Genomic DNA, 17193 nt, shown 5'->3' on the forward strand with positions numbered 1-17193 from the left:
CTTTGTTTTATATGTCTTTAAGAACATGTTCGATATGTATAACAATGTCATATACCATAATTATGAAGATGAAGGATATTTTTGGAAAATTTACAAGATTAGTGAGCTCAAACAAATATTCGGAAGAATGACGAGTGCGGAGAATGTTATTTTATATTTGGGGATGAATAGTTATTAATAGTTTGCCCAAAATATAATGATGATAATCTAACAATAATATTAATAATAATATTATTATTATCATAGATATATGACACGTTAAGATCATCAACGAGTTCAACTTGAGCGTTTCCAGCGACCATTCCCGTGGATTATTTCACCCTACCCCTGCAGGCAGGGGTACATCCAAGGGCCAGAATTTTTTCTGGCCCAATTTTTTTTTTTTTTATTTTTTTATTCCTCATAATATGAATCTCAACCTTTAATCCTGAGTGGGGGCTATGCCCCCACACCCAAGATCGAACCTTCCCATTCCCATTTAGATCGACGGTTTTAAGATAACCAGTTATAAATTTCATGCCATAAATAAGACAGCAAACCAAGAACCGATTTACTACTCATTTGTTGTTTTTTTGTATCTTTCGACAGCTGACGCCAAAATCAACGGTCTACCCCAAGGCCAGACAAATTTTTCCTCGAAGAAAATGGCAAGCCAACATTCAAGAATCCAGTTTCCTACAAAGAATTCTATCGAAATTCCGCGGATCGAGATTCCATCTTGTTAGTGTTTTCTTATTGCCTCACCATGAAATCTGAACCTGCGACGAATTAATGTGAGGTTCTTCAAAAATTATGATAATTTTTTTTTGCGGTTTCGTTTCTTTTTCTTCTGAAATTGTAATCATTTTGGTTGTCCATATGTTCTTGAAAACACCTGCATTGAAAAAGCCAACAGATATTTTTTTATGGGTTGGAGTTCTTTATACTCTTGAATAAATGTGCATTATGCAATGCAGTAAAGGGATCAAGAATTCTGACGAGATGTTTTTTTTTTTCTTTTTTTTTTGTGTGAAAATATGCATAAAGTTCGATTTTTTTTTTTGCTTCCCTCGTGCATTTGTTTATAAAAGTTTCCAAAAAGTAAGTTTAGAGGGTGATTAAAAGGGGAAAAAAACCAAGACTGACTGCACAAAGTAAGTTTAGAGGATGATTATCAAAAGCGAAAAAAAAAAACCAAGACTGACTGGCAACAAGTGTGCTTGATGAGCCAAAAAGCTCAGGCCTTTTAGTTTCGATATTAATATTATAATAATTTAGTATCCACTATGCTTTAGCTTGCAATACTTAATGTTAGACTTTGGTGTTTCGCCAAGTTTCGATCTTTTTAGACCTTGGTTTACATGCTCTTGAATTGTTTTGAGATTTAATTTTCAATTTTGTCATATTTGCTTCTTAGGTGAGAGATAAAACATGGTTTTGGATAAAGGCTATTATGATATCTTGGGTGTTGAAGTGGATGCCTCACATTCCCAGATTAAGAAGGCCTACTACCTGAAGGTGATCTTTCGAATTGAATGACTTTCATTTTCAAACTTTTTATGATTGTTTCGTACTTTGAGTTTTAGGCAAGGGTTGTGCATCCGGATAAAAATCCTGGAGATCCAGAAGCTGCTAATAATTTCCAGGTAACATGAAGTAAACTAAGATGCAACTAAGTTGTAATCTGATTCCAGTTCGTTTACTTTCAAAAATTTCTTTTGTATGTTCGTGTTATAATTACCTCTCTACACATACAAGAAGTTGTAGTGCGAGAACTTGAATACAAGAATGATCTCTAATGCCATTAGCTCTTATGTTAACTTTAAGTTAGAACGCTGGTGTTTTCGATGAAAGTCGTTAGGTAACATGTGAAAATGCTACGGTTGTGTCAGCATGGAAATTAGTATAAGGTTTTAAATTTCATTTGGAAAATAACTAACAAATTTGCATTCGTTAGTAGGAGAAAGGCTGATCATCTTGTTCATCATTTGTTTCGTAGTTTGGTTTCTCTCTCTGGTTCTTAATCCCAAGAATTTTAGCCGGAATTTTCGTAAATTTATGTTGGGGGAGATGACCAACTCAATTTTTTACAGTTTTCTGACTTAATGTGTTATGTCCATGACATAGCTGAAAGATTAAATAAATTGTAAGCATTAACTTGAATTCTAGAGAAAAATGGATACTACATAATAGTTATCGGTTTATCTCAAAACTTCTGAAGTTGAAGACACATAGGCAATATATATAATATGAAAAAATAACATTAATTGGAAGACAAAAAACCGAGATAAGGATTTCGTGCAGCAAGCACTAATAGTCATAGAGAGAGGGTCCTCGAGTCCTAGCTTTGCCCCTGAGGTAAGTGAAACGGTTTATTGCGAGTCTACTTAGGTAGCGATTTCTCAAAGAGTTGCCCTGTTATGAGATACCTTTTCATCTATTAGGCTAGTTTTTTCAGTTGATTTTTCATGTTATAAAGTGGCTATCGTATGCTTTCATCGGATTCTAATTGTGTGTAGGTACTTGGAGAGTCTTATCAGGTGCTAAGTGATCCTGGAAAGCGTGAAGCATATGATAAATATGGGAAACAAGGAGTACCAAAGTATATAAAATATGAAAGTTTTAGAATTCATTTGACATGTGGGAGTGCCACTTTGATTTGAAAAAAGTAATAAGAAGTTGAACATGAACAATTTATTGTTTTTTGTGTATTCTCCTTTTATCCAGCGACTCTATGGTTGATCCTACAGTTCTATTTGGGATGATGTTTGGAAGTGAATATTTCGAGGATTATGTCGGGGTGCTTTCATTGCTTTCATCGCCACCACCTGAATTTGATCCGGGATTACCCCCTGAGGTTCAGCAACCAAAACTTGAGAAGATAATGAAGGTTTGCTACAAACTTGTTTTAAATTTTAGGAAATATTTGTGTGTGATGCATAAGTGGTTGCGTGTTTCTTTAACCTACACGAAGGCGATGCAAGATGAAAGGGAAGAGAAGCTCGCAAAAATTCTGAAAGATCGTCTTGAATTATACGTTAAAGGTGAAAAGGATGACTTTGTTGAGTGGGCAAGATTAGAAGCTCAGCGTCTCTCTCAAGCTGGTAAGCCATTTTGTCGCTGCCAATTAATATCTATTAATGAAGTGACCCTTAGAGTTTGGTGTGGATGGTGAAGCTTTTCTCACAATTCCACTGATACTCTTGTGTCCTCAACCTCTTTTTCATTGTAATTTTTCAATCAACTAACCAAACAATGAAATATATTAATACTTAGCATAGTTATAGATGTTTTTATATTTATGCTATTTTCTTTTCATGCAAATTAAATTAATTTTAGATCATTTAAATTTATAATATAAATTATTAATTATATATATATAAATATTATGCACAACGCAACGTGTGTGCATTGACGACTAGTATTTACTGAGTTTATTAGTCATAGGACAGAATAGCACCAAAAGACGACTCACATTGTAACCGAAAACCGAATTAATTGGGGAACAATGAACATTCAGTTAGTGTAGTGGAAGACTTTTTAAATAAATTTTGAGTCTCTGAGTGAATTTTCTCGTTCTGAAAGAGTGGACACATTTTTGTATTCTCTAGCTTTTGGCGAAGCCATGTTACATACTGTTGGTTACATCTACACGAGGCAAGCTGCAAGAGAACTCGGAAAGGGTAAGCGCTACATGAAGGTACCATTTCTAGCCGAATGGGTTCGGGACAGAAGGCACTCCAGAAATACCCAGGCTGCAGCAGCTCAAGGTGACAATGCCCCCCCCAAAAAAAAATCAAATTTCATTTATAGTTTTTCTACAATCTTAGGCTCTTCAGCCCCCAAACAAGTGATCTTTTTGGACAAACTTTGAAGCTGGTATTTGTTGGCATTTCAGCTGCTGTTTCGTATATTCAACTCCAAGAGGAATGGAAGAGGTGTAACAATGAAGAGAATAAAGATGAAAGGATGACGAAAACCGCTGAGGAAATAAAAGACGCGATGTTTGGTTCTTTCTGGCAGATGAATGTGGCAGACATAGAGTTTACCTTATCTCATATCTGTCAAATGGTAAGTTTCGGTTCGAGTCTTTTGCAACATTCGATGCTATTCTCTACTACACAGTGTCCCGTAACTTTAAATCTTTTCAAGGCATCGCAATGTCATCAAGGAAGTATTGATGCATTTCATGCAAGTCTTGATACTTATTTAGCGGTTTCATGTTGGAATTAACAACCAAGTTGAGCACATATGGTATGAAAATTCTTGACAAGATCTTGAATTATTACATCAGGTTCTCAAAGATCTTAGTGGTTCCAAGGATATTCTCAGGTTACGGGCGAAAGGTTTGAAAAAACTCGGGACAATTTTCCAAGTAAGTTATTTCCCTAGTGTCAATCTGTTGCCTACTGATCACACCGGGGGTGTATGTGTGAATATGTTATTGATGAATACTCAAAGAAGCATTGGTAATCACCAAAATGTACAAATCTCCTTGTATTAATAATTTGTCCTATATGTTAGACTGCTTTCAGGTTTTTGTCCACTAATTAGTCAAAATTTAGTCTTAGCCTGGAAACCCTTTTTTTGTTACTTCTAGTCCTTTTTAGCCGGAGTTATCTGGTGCCATGTCAACAATATCCGACGTCATGTCAACAATGTCGTCATCATTTAACTACACATACATTTTCCTGCACTTGTTGAGGTTAATTTATGTTAATTTTGCTTTGTTAATATTTGTTCTTTTAACATTAAAGAATTGTTTTTTTTATATATTTTCTTTTTAATGCTGGGGCTTTATAATATACACACACATATATTTATATATATTGAGTTTTTTTTTTATATATATATTTTAGGGTGCTAAGGCAAGATACAGTAGAGAAAACAGCTTGCGACTGGAAAGCACCAGCAGCATAATTGATGTTACTCTGTTCAAGCCAACCTTAAGTTGAGGTTATTTTTGGATGATGTAACATGTAAGTATTCAAATTTTGCTTGTATTTTGATTTTTCTTTTTTCATGTTTCGTCCAATCGTATGTATTAAAGCCAATCAAATAATAATCCAACAATATAACTATTGATTTTCCCTGTACATTGATTCTTCTTTGTTTAATATGAGATCATTTATGGTGTGTACGTGTATGTGTGTGTGTGTCTATATATATATATATATATATATATATATATATGTTGAAGCATCAATAACTTCACAGACTTTGTGATAAAATCATGATACATATATTATTCTACGATTTAAAATATTTGAACATGACGATTAAATTGTCATATTTTATATGTAAATCATTGTCACATTTTATATGGATGATTTACAGTTCCTTCCATTTGGAAACATCATTAACCCATTAGATAACATCTTTCATTAAATTTTGGTCTGATTATATCTGAGGTTTGTCATAAATACAAAAACTCCAACTACATTTAAATATTATGTTTACCTCTTGTTATTTGTGAAAAATAACTAATAAATCTAATAAATTCTAAAATTAAACATACATCCGTCAAAATTATTTTTATCTTACATTTTACACCTTTAAATTTATATTTATTTTACATTTTTAGAGAGTTAATTGTATATAATTGAATTTTTTTTGTTAATATGAAAAATCTATGGAGAAGTAGATATAATTAATCTTAAAATTTTTATGGAAACACAAAATACAAGCTCTTGAGTTGTGCGCATCTAGATTACTCTAGTAAATGATAATTTTTTTTTTTTAATTTACAAAATTCAAATTCTAATGATACCGAATGATGAAAAATCTATTTATATTATGGTGTAAATATAGAGTCAAACGAGGTGATTGTAATATCATTTAAATTGGTACCAGTAATCTAATCTATTTCAGTCACATGGTTCAAATTGACTATCATATATGTCAAACCAATCTTTTTAAAAGTAAACCAGCAATCGAACATGCAAACTTATTTCAATGATTTGGTTAAGAATTTGTTTTACGACATATTTAATTGCATGCCAATAGTATGAAACAAATGTAACTTGAAAGATCACAGACAGAAATATCTTACAACCCCGTTTGGAAAATACAAAGGCTCCTAATCTTTCCCAAAATCCGTATTATAATGTGCAGTTGATTCAAGCTTCTTAGCTTCATTCAGTTTCCTTACGGCCTGAAAAATTATCCACCACGAGAGTCGATTATAATTCCATCTCAAAGACATTTAAGCACCTTCCTAGTTGGCTAAATGCATTGAAAAAAATTAATTTGGATAATGGGAGTTGAGAAAATTTTACCTTCATGAAATCTTCATGGATAACATAATCGCGCTCTGCACGAATTGCTGACATCCCAGCCTCCGTGCACACGTTTCGAAGATCAGCTCCATTAAAACCCTGGCCAGCCCAACCCCTCAATAACAATTTGTACTCCAACTATATTTAAAAAAATCGACTGATGTAACATCTCTAGCTTACCTCAGCAAGTTTAATCACAGCCTCATAATCTATTTCACCATGTTTAGCTATTCCGGCAGCATGAATCTTCAGAATTTCCATTCTTGATTGCTCATTAGGCAGTGGTATTTCTATTTTTCGGTCTAAACGACCAGGGCGAAGAAGGGCAGGGTCCAGAACATCAGGTCTATTTGTGGCCATTATCATTTTCACCTACACACGCCAGTCAAGACAAGTCACATTCTAGACAAACTAGCTGCAGTCGGTTCCTCTTCAGCTCCATGAATTAATATCGTATTGACACTCAAATGCATATTTTGACATTTAAAAATATTGAGCAATACCTTTCCAAGCTGGTCGAACCCATCAAGCTGGTTCAGCAATTCCATAAGTGTCCTTTGAATTTCACGATCCGCGCTAGTTCCTTCACTGAAACGACGCCCACCAATGGCGTCAATCTCATCCATAAAAATGATGCATGGCTACAAATGAACAAAGTTATCGTCTTTTTTGCGAATCAACTAAGATTTTTATCAAACTCATGTTTGTGAGCCAAAATGTGAAATTGTCGTATCTACATATTCCTTACTTGATGGTCGCGGGCATAACCAAACATTTCTCTGATCAATCTTGCACTCTCGCCGATATACTTATCGATAATTGCACTCGATACCACCTACAATCACAAATTCGCAAGAACAAGCGCACGTAACACAACTAAGTGATTCCAAGAAAATAGGAGAGTTGTGCATAAAACACAGAGCAATAATAATTTCTTACCTTTAAGAAATTTGCATCAATGTTGCTAGCAATTGCTCTGGCCAATAATGTCTTGCCAGTTCCAGGAGGTCCATACAGAAGAACCCCCTAAAGAGATGTGCATGATTATGAACACGTAAATATACAAGCCAGGTATACATGAAACTTGCCAACTTCACAATCATTTGTTACCTTGGGAGGTTTAATGCCGACCCTTATGAAAAGTTCTGGATTCATTAAAGGTAATTCAATAGATTCCCTTAGTTCTCGGATTTGATCGGATAACCCACCCACAGCAGAATAACTCACATTTCCAGGGTCTTCATGAAGCATACTATATACGACTGGATCAACCTGAGGGATAAACGAAAAACTAGTCACAAAAAAAGTTGGAATGAATTATCACCATGAATAATTGCTGACAAACACCCAATCACTAGCACATCCATGTACCTCACGAGGGAGTGCTCGCATAATCGTGAGCGTAGTCATATCAAGAACTACTCTGGTGCCCGCTGTGAGTTTCTCTTTATCCACTTTACTGCGGCAGCCCACCACGTATCTTGGTCCGCTGCTGGCTTTGACTATCACTGAAAGTGATATATAATGTCAATGGAAGTTTATAAAAGATGAGCAAACCAAAAGGCCAAAATCCGAAAAATGATAATACATATTATTAGCCAAAGCTCTGGGATAAGAATCCTTCATTCCAGTAAAAGGATAAGAAACGTCAACAAGAAGATAGATGCGCACTAAAAGGTTACTCACAGCGTTCATTATCCAGAGGCCTGAGAACTTCACCGATGATCTGTCCAACACTCTGGAGAGACTTCAAGTCATCCTCCGTTTTAGCGTATTCCTTCTTTGTTGCTCTCAAATTCTCGCGTACTACATCAATGGTATTTTGTGATTTTTATCGTAGTCTCACGTGAGATGATACAGAAGAAGAAAAGAACATGCTTTATGAGATAAAACCAAAACTTCCAGAAAAACCTTGTTGGCATCTAATTTATTGTGAGTAAGCAAGCAAACAGCCTTTCCAAATCGGGAGTCACAAAAATCCAGAGATACAAACTACCAAATACAAATAACAAGGGCTTCAACATCTACTCCTATTCAACGGCAGCAAACAATTAAAATAGAAGGCACAGACACTCTAATTGACCTGTCCTCTAGATAATGACACATCTATACAAACATCTTTTTATAGTGCAATTGACCCGACAAATCATTAACCAGCTTAGACAGAGGCAGAACATGGAGGCGGGACGGCTTGGTCTATTTTGAGAGACAAACTTCTAAACAAAAAAATGTAACAAATGTGAAGTAACAGAAGATAGACGTACATGGAAAACCCTTGAAGGGCTTAAAATACACGGGCAGAAGAGAATACTCACTGTATTGAAATCGAGTACAAGTAAAATAATTGTCTGCAAGACCCAAAGTCGATGCATATATATATGCAAAAATTATCATAATTAAAATTGCACCAAATTAGTAGCACCACGAAATTTTCGGGCCAAACCCAACAGATTCGGGTAACGGACCTCTAACAGTTACAAAAGTAACTCACGAGTCATGACATTTCAAGATTTTATCTTTTAAGGAGAGGCGACTGTCGTCTAGCTCACAATTTCGCAAGGAAAACCATACTTAACAATTCAACTTCCTTCAACCATTCATTACATACACTCATACGCGAAACACTACACATATAAAAGCAATTGGTGAAAAGACAACTCCGCGGCAAACGATACATGTAAAATTAAATGAAGAAAAATTAGGGTTCAAGAGATTGAAACCAGATCGAACGCGGCCTTCGAGCTCTTTATGATGAAGGAGCTTTTTCCGGTAATCTGCAACCGCCGTCTTGCGGCGGGCGGCATCGTCGTTCTCGCTTGCCATTAACGTTCTCTTTTCTATTTGATAGTATTGTTGGATCAAAGGGATGTTCGATTCAGCTTATAGTTCAAGGCAGAAGCACTTTCTTGTACGGTCTCAGAGTTATTGGGCTAGATTAGGATATTGTCCTAAGATGGCCCAAAATAAAATATTCTAATTTTTTTAAAGAAAACTATTTAATTTTAAGTTTTTGCTCGATACTAAATAATCGCCAAATTTTTTTTGTTATGCTATATTTAAAGCAAGGTTCTAAAAGTGTGAAGCGTTTCGAAACGCGGATGTCGAGCTCCAAGCTTTTTAAATTTAAGCGAGATTATCATATGCTTAAGCGTGAAAAAACTTTTTTACTTTTAGTGTAATTGTAATTATCTCAAACATAAATAGAGAAAATAATACATAAATATGATAAATTTAAGTCTGATGTATAAGCGGAGCTTATCAGCTTAAACAGGCTTTTTAGAACAATGATTTAAAGATTTTCTATGAGTTTGATGAAACAGAAGAAACATACTGCAAATACCTCAAAAATGGACAAGATGGAACAATGCTTAAATACAGAGCAGGGGGGAGCGATGGCCGCTGAGCGCCAACTGCGTGCATTGGAGTGAACTGTGGAGTGCTCGGAACATCATGATAAAGACGTGTAAATGCACTATTCCTTTCAATCTTTCCTTTGTCATTTAATAATGTTATTTTGCTTATTTCTTTTTTCAGAATCGACGAATCCGATGATATTTCGTTTCAAATTGTCTCTTTCTTTGAATCAAACTTTTCCTTACCACAACCGTTCGGGTCCATTCCAGTTAAAGACCTACATGATATCCAGACTCATAAAGAGAGCTTACAAGATAACGAGTGCCTGAAAGTGTGGCATTGAAAGTACGTATGAAGGAAAGCCTAGAGAATAGAATCGCCAGTGCCAACAGAACCTTCTTTAGCTGAATTCCAAATTCCTTCATACACGGACCCTGATAATCATATATTACATGGTTGATCCTACCTATCCTTCTGAGTTAGGATACATCACAAAAACGAGGGGAGAATAACGCATCCAAGGCCGATCAATCCAAGCTCGTTTTTAAAACTGGAGGCACCATACAAGCACCAAAAGAATCACCAATTCTGTACTTTACAAAGCTAGGGGTGAGATGAGCTATTTAAAACGAAGCTAAAGGAAAAAAGAAGTGCCTATTGCTCCCTCTTCTTCTTGCTACAGTCGGATACCCCGTCGTCAAGCATGACAAGATCATCAGTACCATCGATTTCTTCCACTTTTCTTTTAAATTTTGTTTCACTGGTAACAGAATGATTCAAAAGAGAAGAACCAGGTATGTCGGATAGCTTTCTTTTGTTTCCAGTTTGTGTCGGGATAATTTGTAATTCATCTTCTTCAGTTTCAAGAGAGTAAGCCACAGGTACAGCGGATGTGCTAGCACCATTGTCAACAGCAGGCTCGTCGATATTTTCTTCTGATGGGGGTTGTGTCCAGCCAGAGAGAATCATCGCATCAGGTTCTTTCTCCTCGTCAAATTCCTCCCTGAAAAACAAAAATTATTTGCATGTCGAGCACTTTAATTTTTTTTTTTTTTCAAATTGGCAAATTTAAGCAGCGGGGCAAATTGGGACTACCTATTGGGTATCAAACAGAACGTGAAATCATAAACCAAATAAACTTCGTATAACAAAATCGAGCAAGTGATATGGATTCACCAACTGATTCAGAAAAAATTATACTAGTAGAAACATGAGGGAAAATGGAGCAAGTAGGAATTAAAGAAGAAATTTGTCTCATTATGTCTCCAATCTGAAGGACAGAGAAGGGGTGTTGATTTTGGATACTGCAAACACATTAGGAACCATGCAGACTGAACACCTTTTGATTTAGGGAATGCAATGTTTCGTACACACATGTTAATCTTCGTGATAATTAAAAATCAAGGCAGTTGGCAGTCAACACAAATGGAACAAGTACCGAGCTTAAATAAATACTTAAATTCAATTTGCTTTATAATTCAAACAATCAGATCCGAAATATGATTAAACCATAGTCAGTTATCTTCCCTGGACTAAAATCTATTGAAAGAGTGACATCTTAAAAGTGGAAGTGTAGAACAAGTATAACGTAATGCCACACATCTAGAAAGTTCGGTAAAGAAAATTGCATTGGGTTCTAGAGAAAAAAAGCTGTGAAATACTGAACAGGAGGCTGTATCATGAAACAAACCTATGCTCGACATTTATGCTACATTTAAGCTCTTGCTGTAGATCCTCAACTGTGAGCATTGTTCCGCTAGTGACTGGAGAAGGAAGTTTAGCCAGTACCTAAAGCAGATGCAAAAGCCAAGTGTAACACCATCATTGCAAAAAAATTGGGAACAAATTGAAAATAAAAAAAGTACACACACACACACACACATATATATAGAATTATGAAATTTGAGGCAATCTACCTTTTCAAGGTTAGCTGCATAATTAGCAACCTCGTCTTCCTCAAGATCTTCACCAACCTCATAAAGAAGCAATGAACCATGCATGATCAAAGGCAAATTCATGCCAAGCTTTGCTTTCACAATCTTGTCAACTATGTCCCTCAACTTTGAACGATGTGTATTTACCACAAGAGTCAATGGTGTCTAATGGCAAAGATATATGGTGGGATTAGAATAAAAATGTAAAAACTTGAATTTGTTCCCTTTTGTCAAAATAAAACAAAATTCCATGCAACACTGACAAATTTGAGGAGAGAAGGAAGGCGCCAACAACCTTGGAACAGACATAGCATGACTTGTTTGGCTCAAACGGCTCAACTGGCATAAGAAGCATTTTTCTTGAAGAATGTTCAAGACAATAAGTCATCCTACAAACACAAGATCCTGTTAGGACGTAAAACAAAATTAATACAATAAAGTATTAGTGTTGTGATCTGTTTAAATAGGAAAGAAAGCCAATTCAAGTCAATCTCAATTCGGTCACATAGTTCCTCAGAAGATTCCTACTGTGCAGTGAGTATTGTTAGGGTAGTATTCCCCTAAAATCCGAAACAAAAGGAAAAGAGAGAGAGGAGAAAATGTATAACTGCCTAGGGTGAGGGTATTGTGCATTGCCGACCAGCGTCTGCTAAATCTTTAAAATGTAAATAACCTTATGTATGAATGACTAGGCAATACATGAAGCACATGGTGACAGAGTAAATATAACCCACCTGTAGCTTTTAGCATCATTTTGCAGCACCTTAACAGCCTCAATCACAATCAACCCAGCAATGATGGCATTTGTTGTGGCAACAGCATGCACGATATTGCCAGCAATACCTTTAGCCTCAAAGAGGCTATGCAACTGGATGCCAAATGAAGAAGCTCTGATATTTGCAGCAGCAGTAACAAATTCCACTGCCAATTGATCATCTTTATCAAAAATCATGTTACCAATCTCCTGAAAGATAAATGTTTTTAACATGCCAAAAATGAAGACATTGCATAACAGACATTACATATTTTCACCAGTCTCAAACCTTTTCTCGTTTTGCAAAGAATAATCTTACAGCCTCCAAAAAGACTTTTGAGTTTTCCTTTAAGCTCCAAAGATCTTGTGGGTTTTTCAGATTTAGAGACGCCATTGCAGAAACCGATAAAGTATCTCCGGGGACAGAATTCTTCTCCAGATTCCCATTCTGGCCAATCAGTTCAGCCGGTAGCACATCTTTGCTATAAATAGGCCTCGGCCTTTTACGATTTTTCCATGTCTCTTCATTGGACAGAGCTACCTCAATGTTATAGCCAAAAACATGATCATATATTCTCCTTGCATATTTTTCAATATTCTCGTCTATTTTGCGCTCGAAAACATCTTCTGTTGGTTCTGACGAAACGGAGGCATCACTTGAACGAACATTCAAATCATTTTCTCGATTTTTATCCCCAAGTAACTTAGCAAAAAGCAGTTCCTTTGCCCAAACAATGCAATGAACAAACTGCAATATTAGCGTTCAGTATCATAGAAAAATACTTGTAACATATGAAATATGAGACTATAAGAGACAAATCAAGGGCTTCCTTCAATAACTACTTATGGCATCATAAAAATTATAACACTTCTCAAATTGACAAACGCTGTGATAAAATATGCACAGTGTATGTAACAACTGTAGGTCTTTATATTGAAAATAAAAAAAGGAAAATAGAAGAAGCAAAAATAATGATAAAGTGCTCACACAGACTTTGCTATCCTTATTCAACTATAAACCATCAACTCAATAACCCAATCCTATATCATCATCTACTTGGTAAGTAACTAAATTATGAATACCAAGTACTCACTGCTCACACATATAAACATAAACATAAAGCCAGTCACCCATATGCATCACAAGAACAAAGGAGTATTGACATTAAGCTGTTGTTACCTTTGATGGAGTACTTGTGATAGTACAAACGGGGTAAGTTTTAGGAGCTGGCTTGGACTGGCATTCATAACATTCTGTTCTACCCTTTACATGAACGGTAACCTGTTTCCGTAAATTAAAAAAAGAGGGGGTGAGATATCATGAAAAATTAATAGCAAGTATATGAATTAATATATGGCAATTGACACAGAAAAAGAAAAAAAAGTCACAACCTGTCCAAGAAACCCAGTAGTTCCACTTTCAATCAACGGAACAGAAGCGGCCAAGCAAAGGCGGTTCACATGTCGCCGGGCATCTAAATTGTCAAGCCCATTCAAAACAACATTGAATTGCCTGAAGAAATCAACATTGAAATCAGGATCCCTTACGTTTGCATGGTATGGTGTGATGTTGATGTGAGGCCTAAATCTTAAGACAGCATCACGAGCAACCTGGTTTAACGTTTAGCCAAACAACTTGAGGAAAAAGGGCTCAGTAAAAAAGCAGGCATCTTGAAAGAGACTATGTCGACACTCACTTTAGCTTTTGATTGCCCAACATGTGATTGTCGAAACAAGAATTGTCTATTAAGGTTGCTCACTTCAATTGTATCCATGTCAATCTGAATTGAGGCAAGGTAATTATTCTCGACGAGCATCACATTTTTAATACCACCATTTGGTGGCACAAAATATTAAAATCAAAGCACCATGAAGACGCAACAGCTGAAACAATCCAAAGCAGCACAGATAAAGTAAAACCAAATTCAAAACAAACCATTTTCAATTCAAAATTCAAATCCCATAATTTTAAGTTCCGAAGCAGCTTAAATAACACGTGTAAACTCACGCATAAAACGTTGCCACAATAGCTGAAGTAAAACCCACGGAACAAACACTACAAAGTGCAAGTAACAAGCAAGACCAACAACTAGGTCCACCAGATTGGCATTCCTAAAACCCTAGTGGTATATGAAAGAGCCGAGTCCTAAATCACCAAAACAAAACAGCCGACGTAATAAGGAGATACAGACAAAGTACACTCACGATATGGATATCTTCGAACCCTGAGAGTGCCAGGGTTTTGAGAAGCTCACACCCTATGCCACCGGCTCCCACCATAAGCACTTTAGCGCCCTGAACACACCACGAAATCGCAGCAATTCACCAGCTAATTCGAGTAAAAACAGAATATAACTCCTCATTCGCATAATCACGTACATAATCTACCTTGATTGGAGATGACTGTTGCAGTTCCGTAGCCATTGCAGAGAGTGTGTGTCCCCAAAGTCAGCAGTTGAGGAGTCTTCGCCTTCAAATTTCTTAATGCGCTGCGAATCTATTCTTTTCACCACGCATCCACACGCATCGTACAAATTTTTTTTTATCATTATCGATGAACTAAAGTGTAATTTGACAATTTATGAAGTGATTAAATTAATATTTAAATTGTTGAAATAAAAAAATAAAATAAAAATATATGTTAAAATTTAAAAAACAAAACAAAACAATAAAAAACAAAAATATAATATTAGTATTATATAAGGGTAAAATAAGAAAAAAAAGTTGATGTCCTCTTAAGTAGTTACTATCATGTACTCAAACTTAATATAATAGTATAGATTTAAAAAGAAATTAAGGGATTTACATTTAGCTCTCCAATTTAAGGAATTTGTAGATTTATTATCGTTACAGCAGATTTATGCTCAAGCGCTGTCATGTTGCATAACTTTTTAACCTAAAATACATAATAAATTTTTAAAAAACATGAAATTACATATAATTAAAATTTTAAATTTTACATGTCATTTAAAAAATCAAAAATAAAAGAAAATTATGAACTACACACGGAATCTTTTACGAAAATTTGTTCTAGCATCTTGATAAATTATTTACGTTGTACGTCATTCAACTTTAGATCGTTAACATTTTTCTGTACGATATGATATTATTGCTCCGTCTCCCTTACTTCATTCTTCTATGTCCTAGATTGCTCAATTTTTGCATAATCTTGCGAGTCTTTGCATCCTCCATTGCATATCTTGATCAAATCCACGGCTATTGGAATTTTTTATCCTTTTCGTTTCATGATTTTTTTGAAGTCGTTCATTTTCATCAGTATATTGATCTTGCCAAATTCATGCACGTTGTTTCCTTCATCGGTGGTGCGTGCATTGGAGCGCAATGAATTATCTACTCCACTTAATTGATATTTCAAATGTGTTATTATTTGTTCGAACAAGACATGTTCGCACAAATTATTAAAAATTAAACGTATCAAACATTATATATAAAAAAATACAATAAATTACACACAAAAAAAGTGGTTTATAAAAAAAAATCTCAAGCAACCGTAAACAATTTACGGTTGATTTGTTTATATGAATTGAGTTGTTTTGTTTGCATTTAATTTATTATATTTTGTTTATACATAATATTTTATGAGTTTATTTTTTTAATAATTTGTGTAAACGAAGCTTGTTCGATCAAAATATAACCCAATTTGGAGCACCAAATAGAGAGAATTTGAAGAAAGATTATGAAAACAATTCACCATCAATATTTTTCAACTTATGATTATTTGAGTATTTACTATTTACTTCAGATTCTTCTACATTATATGCAAATAAAAATGTCAATTATTTTTATTATATGCTTCCCCACATCATTTACAATATTCAATGATATCCTTAGTTTTAAATAGCTAAAAATTCACAATCTGGCAACCCAATAACACCTTTTATTCGTAAAAAGAGTTTCGACATGTTAATCATTTTTTTTGAAAGGATAAAGAGTGAGTCTCATGTGAGACCGTCTCACGGATCTTAATCCGTGAGATGGGTCAACCCTACCCATATTCACAATAAAAAGTAATACGTTTAGCATAAAAAGTAATACTTTTGTATGGGTGGCCCAAATAAGATATCTGTCTCACAAATACGACCCGTGAGACCGTCTCACACAAGTTTTTGTCAAGGATAAATCAATGAAAAATAATAGCAATGAGACAGATGAGTAGAGAGAAAAAGTTAAGCGTGTTGAACAGATTATTTTTGCAATAAAGAAAAAATTTCGAAATTATTAAAAAATACTTTGAAAATTTTAGCATTTTAAAAAATATTAAATTACTGTAATATCAACACTGAAACTAAAAAGTAGACATCTTTTACATATTAAACATGTTTTATGTGACCAATCATGATTTTGATCATTTTATCCGATAAAATCAAGTCATTAAATTAAGTTCAAGGAGTTTCCTAAAAGTTACTTCCTCAAATTTTTGTTATTTATCGAAGTATGTTTCCATCAATTTCGGCATCAATTTTTAGCAAATGTAACAAAATAAGAGCCGACGACTTTAATAAAAGTTGAGACGACGTGAGTAAATATTTTCAGCGTGAAACATATTCTCATTGAAAATATCACTTAAATACTGTGAGATATGTTATAAAGGTCGTTGTTTGTTGTCATCTTCTTCGGACCTTTGCCTACTCGTATATAGGGGTGTCAATCGGGTGGGTTGGGTCGGGTTTCGGGTCAACCCGCAAATTTTTTTTATTTTTTTTAAACCCGAACCCGAAACAATCCGAAAACCCCCAACCCGAACACGAACCCGTATAACCCAATTCAACCCGTCTAACCCGAATTTTATTAATTTTTTTTAAATTTTTTTAAAAAAATTAATGAAAAAAATTCAAAAAAATAAGAAATAATAATAGTATTTTAATTTAAACAC

At 34.9% G+C, this 17193-nt stretch overlaps 3 protein-coding genes across 6 annotated transcripts; 1 reads left to right on the forward strand and 2 right to left on the reverse strand.

Annotated features, from left to right (window-relative positions):
* Positions 1-474: 474 nt before the first annotated feature.
* On the forward strand, positions 475-5119 carry LOC140809422 (chaperone protein dnaJ 10-like). 4 transcript variants are annotated; one of them, XM_073167041.1, is made up of 10 exons: positions 475-778; positions 1397-1497; positions 1566-1625; positions 2499-2581; positions 2707-2869; positions 2954-3083; positions 3591-3749; positions 3878-4050; positions 4274-4354; positions 4839-5119. In XM_073167041.1, exons 2-10 carry the CDS (start codon positions 1411-1413, stop codon positions 4932-4934), a joined length of 1032 nt encoding a protein of 343 aa, XP_073023142.1. In that variant the 5' UTR covers positions 475-778; positions 1397-1410; the 3' UTR covers positions 4935-5119. The 4 variants fall into 4 exon arrangements, with proteins under 4 accessions (XP_073023142.1, XP_073023141.1, XP_073023140.1 ...); XM_073167040.1 differs by having other exon boundaries at positions 1404-1497; XM_073167039.1 differs by having other exon boundaries at positions 475-773.
* A 793-nt stretch (positions 5120-5912) lies between these two features.
* Positions 5913-9204, reverse strand: LOC140808612 (26S proteasome regulatory subunit S10B homolog B). Its single transcript, XM_073165727.1, has 10 exons — positions 8978-9204; positions 7944-8063; positions 7629-7765; positions 7368-7529; positions 7197-7283; positions 7006-7092; positions 6761-6898; positions 6438-6629; positions 6258-6356; positions 5913-6133 (listed from the first exon to the last, which is right to left on the reverse strand). The coding sequence occupies exons 1-10, from the start codon at positions 9078-9080 to the stop codon at positions 6059-6061; spliced, it is 1200 nt and encodes a 399-aa protein (XP_073021828.1). The 5' UTR covers positions 9081-9204; the 3' UTR covers positions 5913-6058.
* Positions 9205-10138: 934 nt separating this feature from the next.
* LOC140808611 (SUMO-activating enzyme subunit 2) lies at positions 10139-15136 on the reverse strand. The gene is made up of 12 exons (XM_073165726.1): positions 15080-15136; positions 14688-14807; positions 14505-14594; positions 13997-14080; positions 13692-13910; positions 13480-13581; positions 12589-13047; positions 12280-12509; positions 11841-11934; positions 11528-11710; positions 11302-11399; positions 10139-10614 (listed from the first exon to the last, which is right to left on the reverse strand). Exons 2-12 carry the CDS (start codon positions 14721-14723, stop codon positions 10266-10268), a joined length of 1944 nt encoding a protein of 647 aa, XP_073021827.1. The 5' UTR covers positions 14724-14807; positions 15080-15136; the 3' UTR covers positions 10139-10265.
* Between the last annotated feature and the right edge of the window lie 2057 nt (positions 15137-17193).

The sequence above is a fragment of the Primulina eburnea genome, chromosome 13 (genome assembly GCF_022965805.1).
Source record: "Primulina eburnea isolate SZY01 chromosome 13, ASM2296580v1, whole genome shotgun sequence".
NCBI classification, from domain to species: Eukaryota; Viridiplantae; Streptophyta; class Magnoliopsida; order Lamiales; family Gesneriaceae; genus Primulina; species Primulina eburnea.

Coding starts and splice junctions, on each gene's coding strand:
- LOC140809422 (XM_073167041.1), top strand. CDS start 1,411: ATGGTTTTGGATAAAGGCTATTATGATATCTTGGGTGTTGAAGTGGAT. Junction 1,626..2,498: donor AAGCTGCTAATAATTTCCAG/GTAACATGAAGT, acceptor AATTGTGTGTAG/GTACTTGGAGAGTCTTATCA. Junction 3,084..3,590: donor TCAGCGTCTCTCTCAAGCTG/GTAAGCCATTTT, acceptor TGTATTCTCTAG/CTTTTGGCGAAGCCATGTTA.
- LOC140808612 (XM_073165727.1), bottom strand. CDS start 9,080: ATGGCAAGCGAGAACGACGATGCCGCCCGCCGCAAGACGGCGGTTGCA. Junction 7,766..7,943: donor GCCTCTGGATAATGAACGCT/GTGAGTAACCTT, acceptor TATCACTTTCAG/TGATAGTCAAAGCCAGCAGC. Junction 6,630..6,760: donor GGTTCGACCAGCTTGGAAAG/GTATTGCTCAAT, acceptor TGGCGTGTGTAG/GTGAAAATGATAATGGCCAC.
- LOC140808611 (XM_073165726.1), bottom strand. CDS start 14,723: ATGGCTACGGAACTGCAACAGTCATCTCCAATCAAG. Junction 14,595..14,687: donor AACAGTCATCTCCAATCAAG/GTAGATTATGTA, acceptor TGGTGTGTTCAG/GGCGCTAAAGTGCTTATGGT. Junction 13,582..13,691: donor CTACTGGGTTTCTTGGACAG/GTTGTGACTTTT, acceptor TTACGGAAACAG/GTTACCGTTCATGTAAAGGG.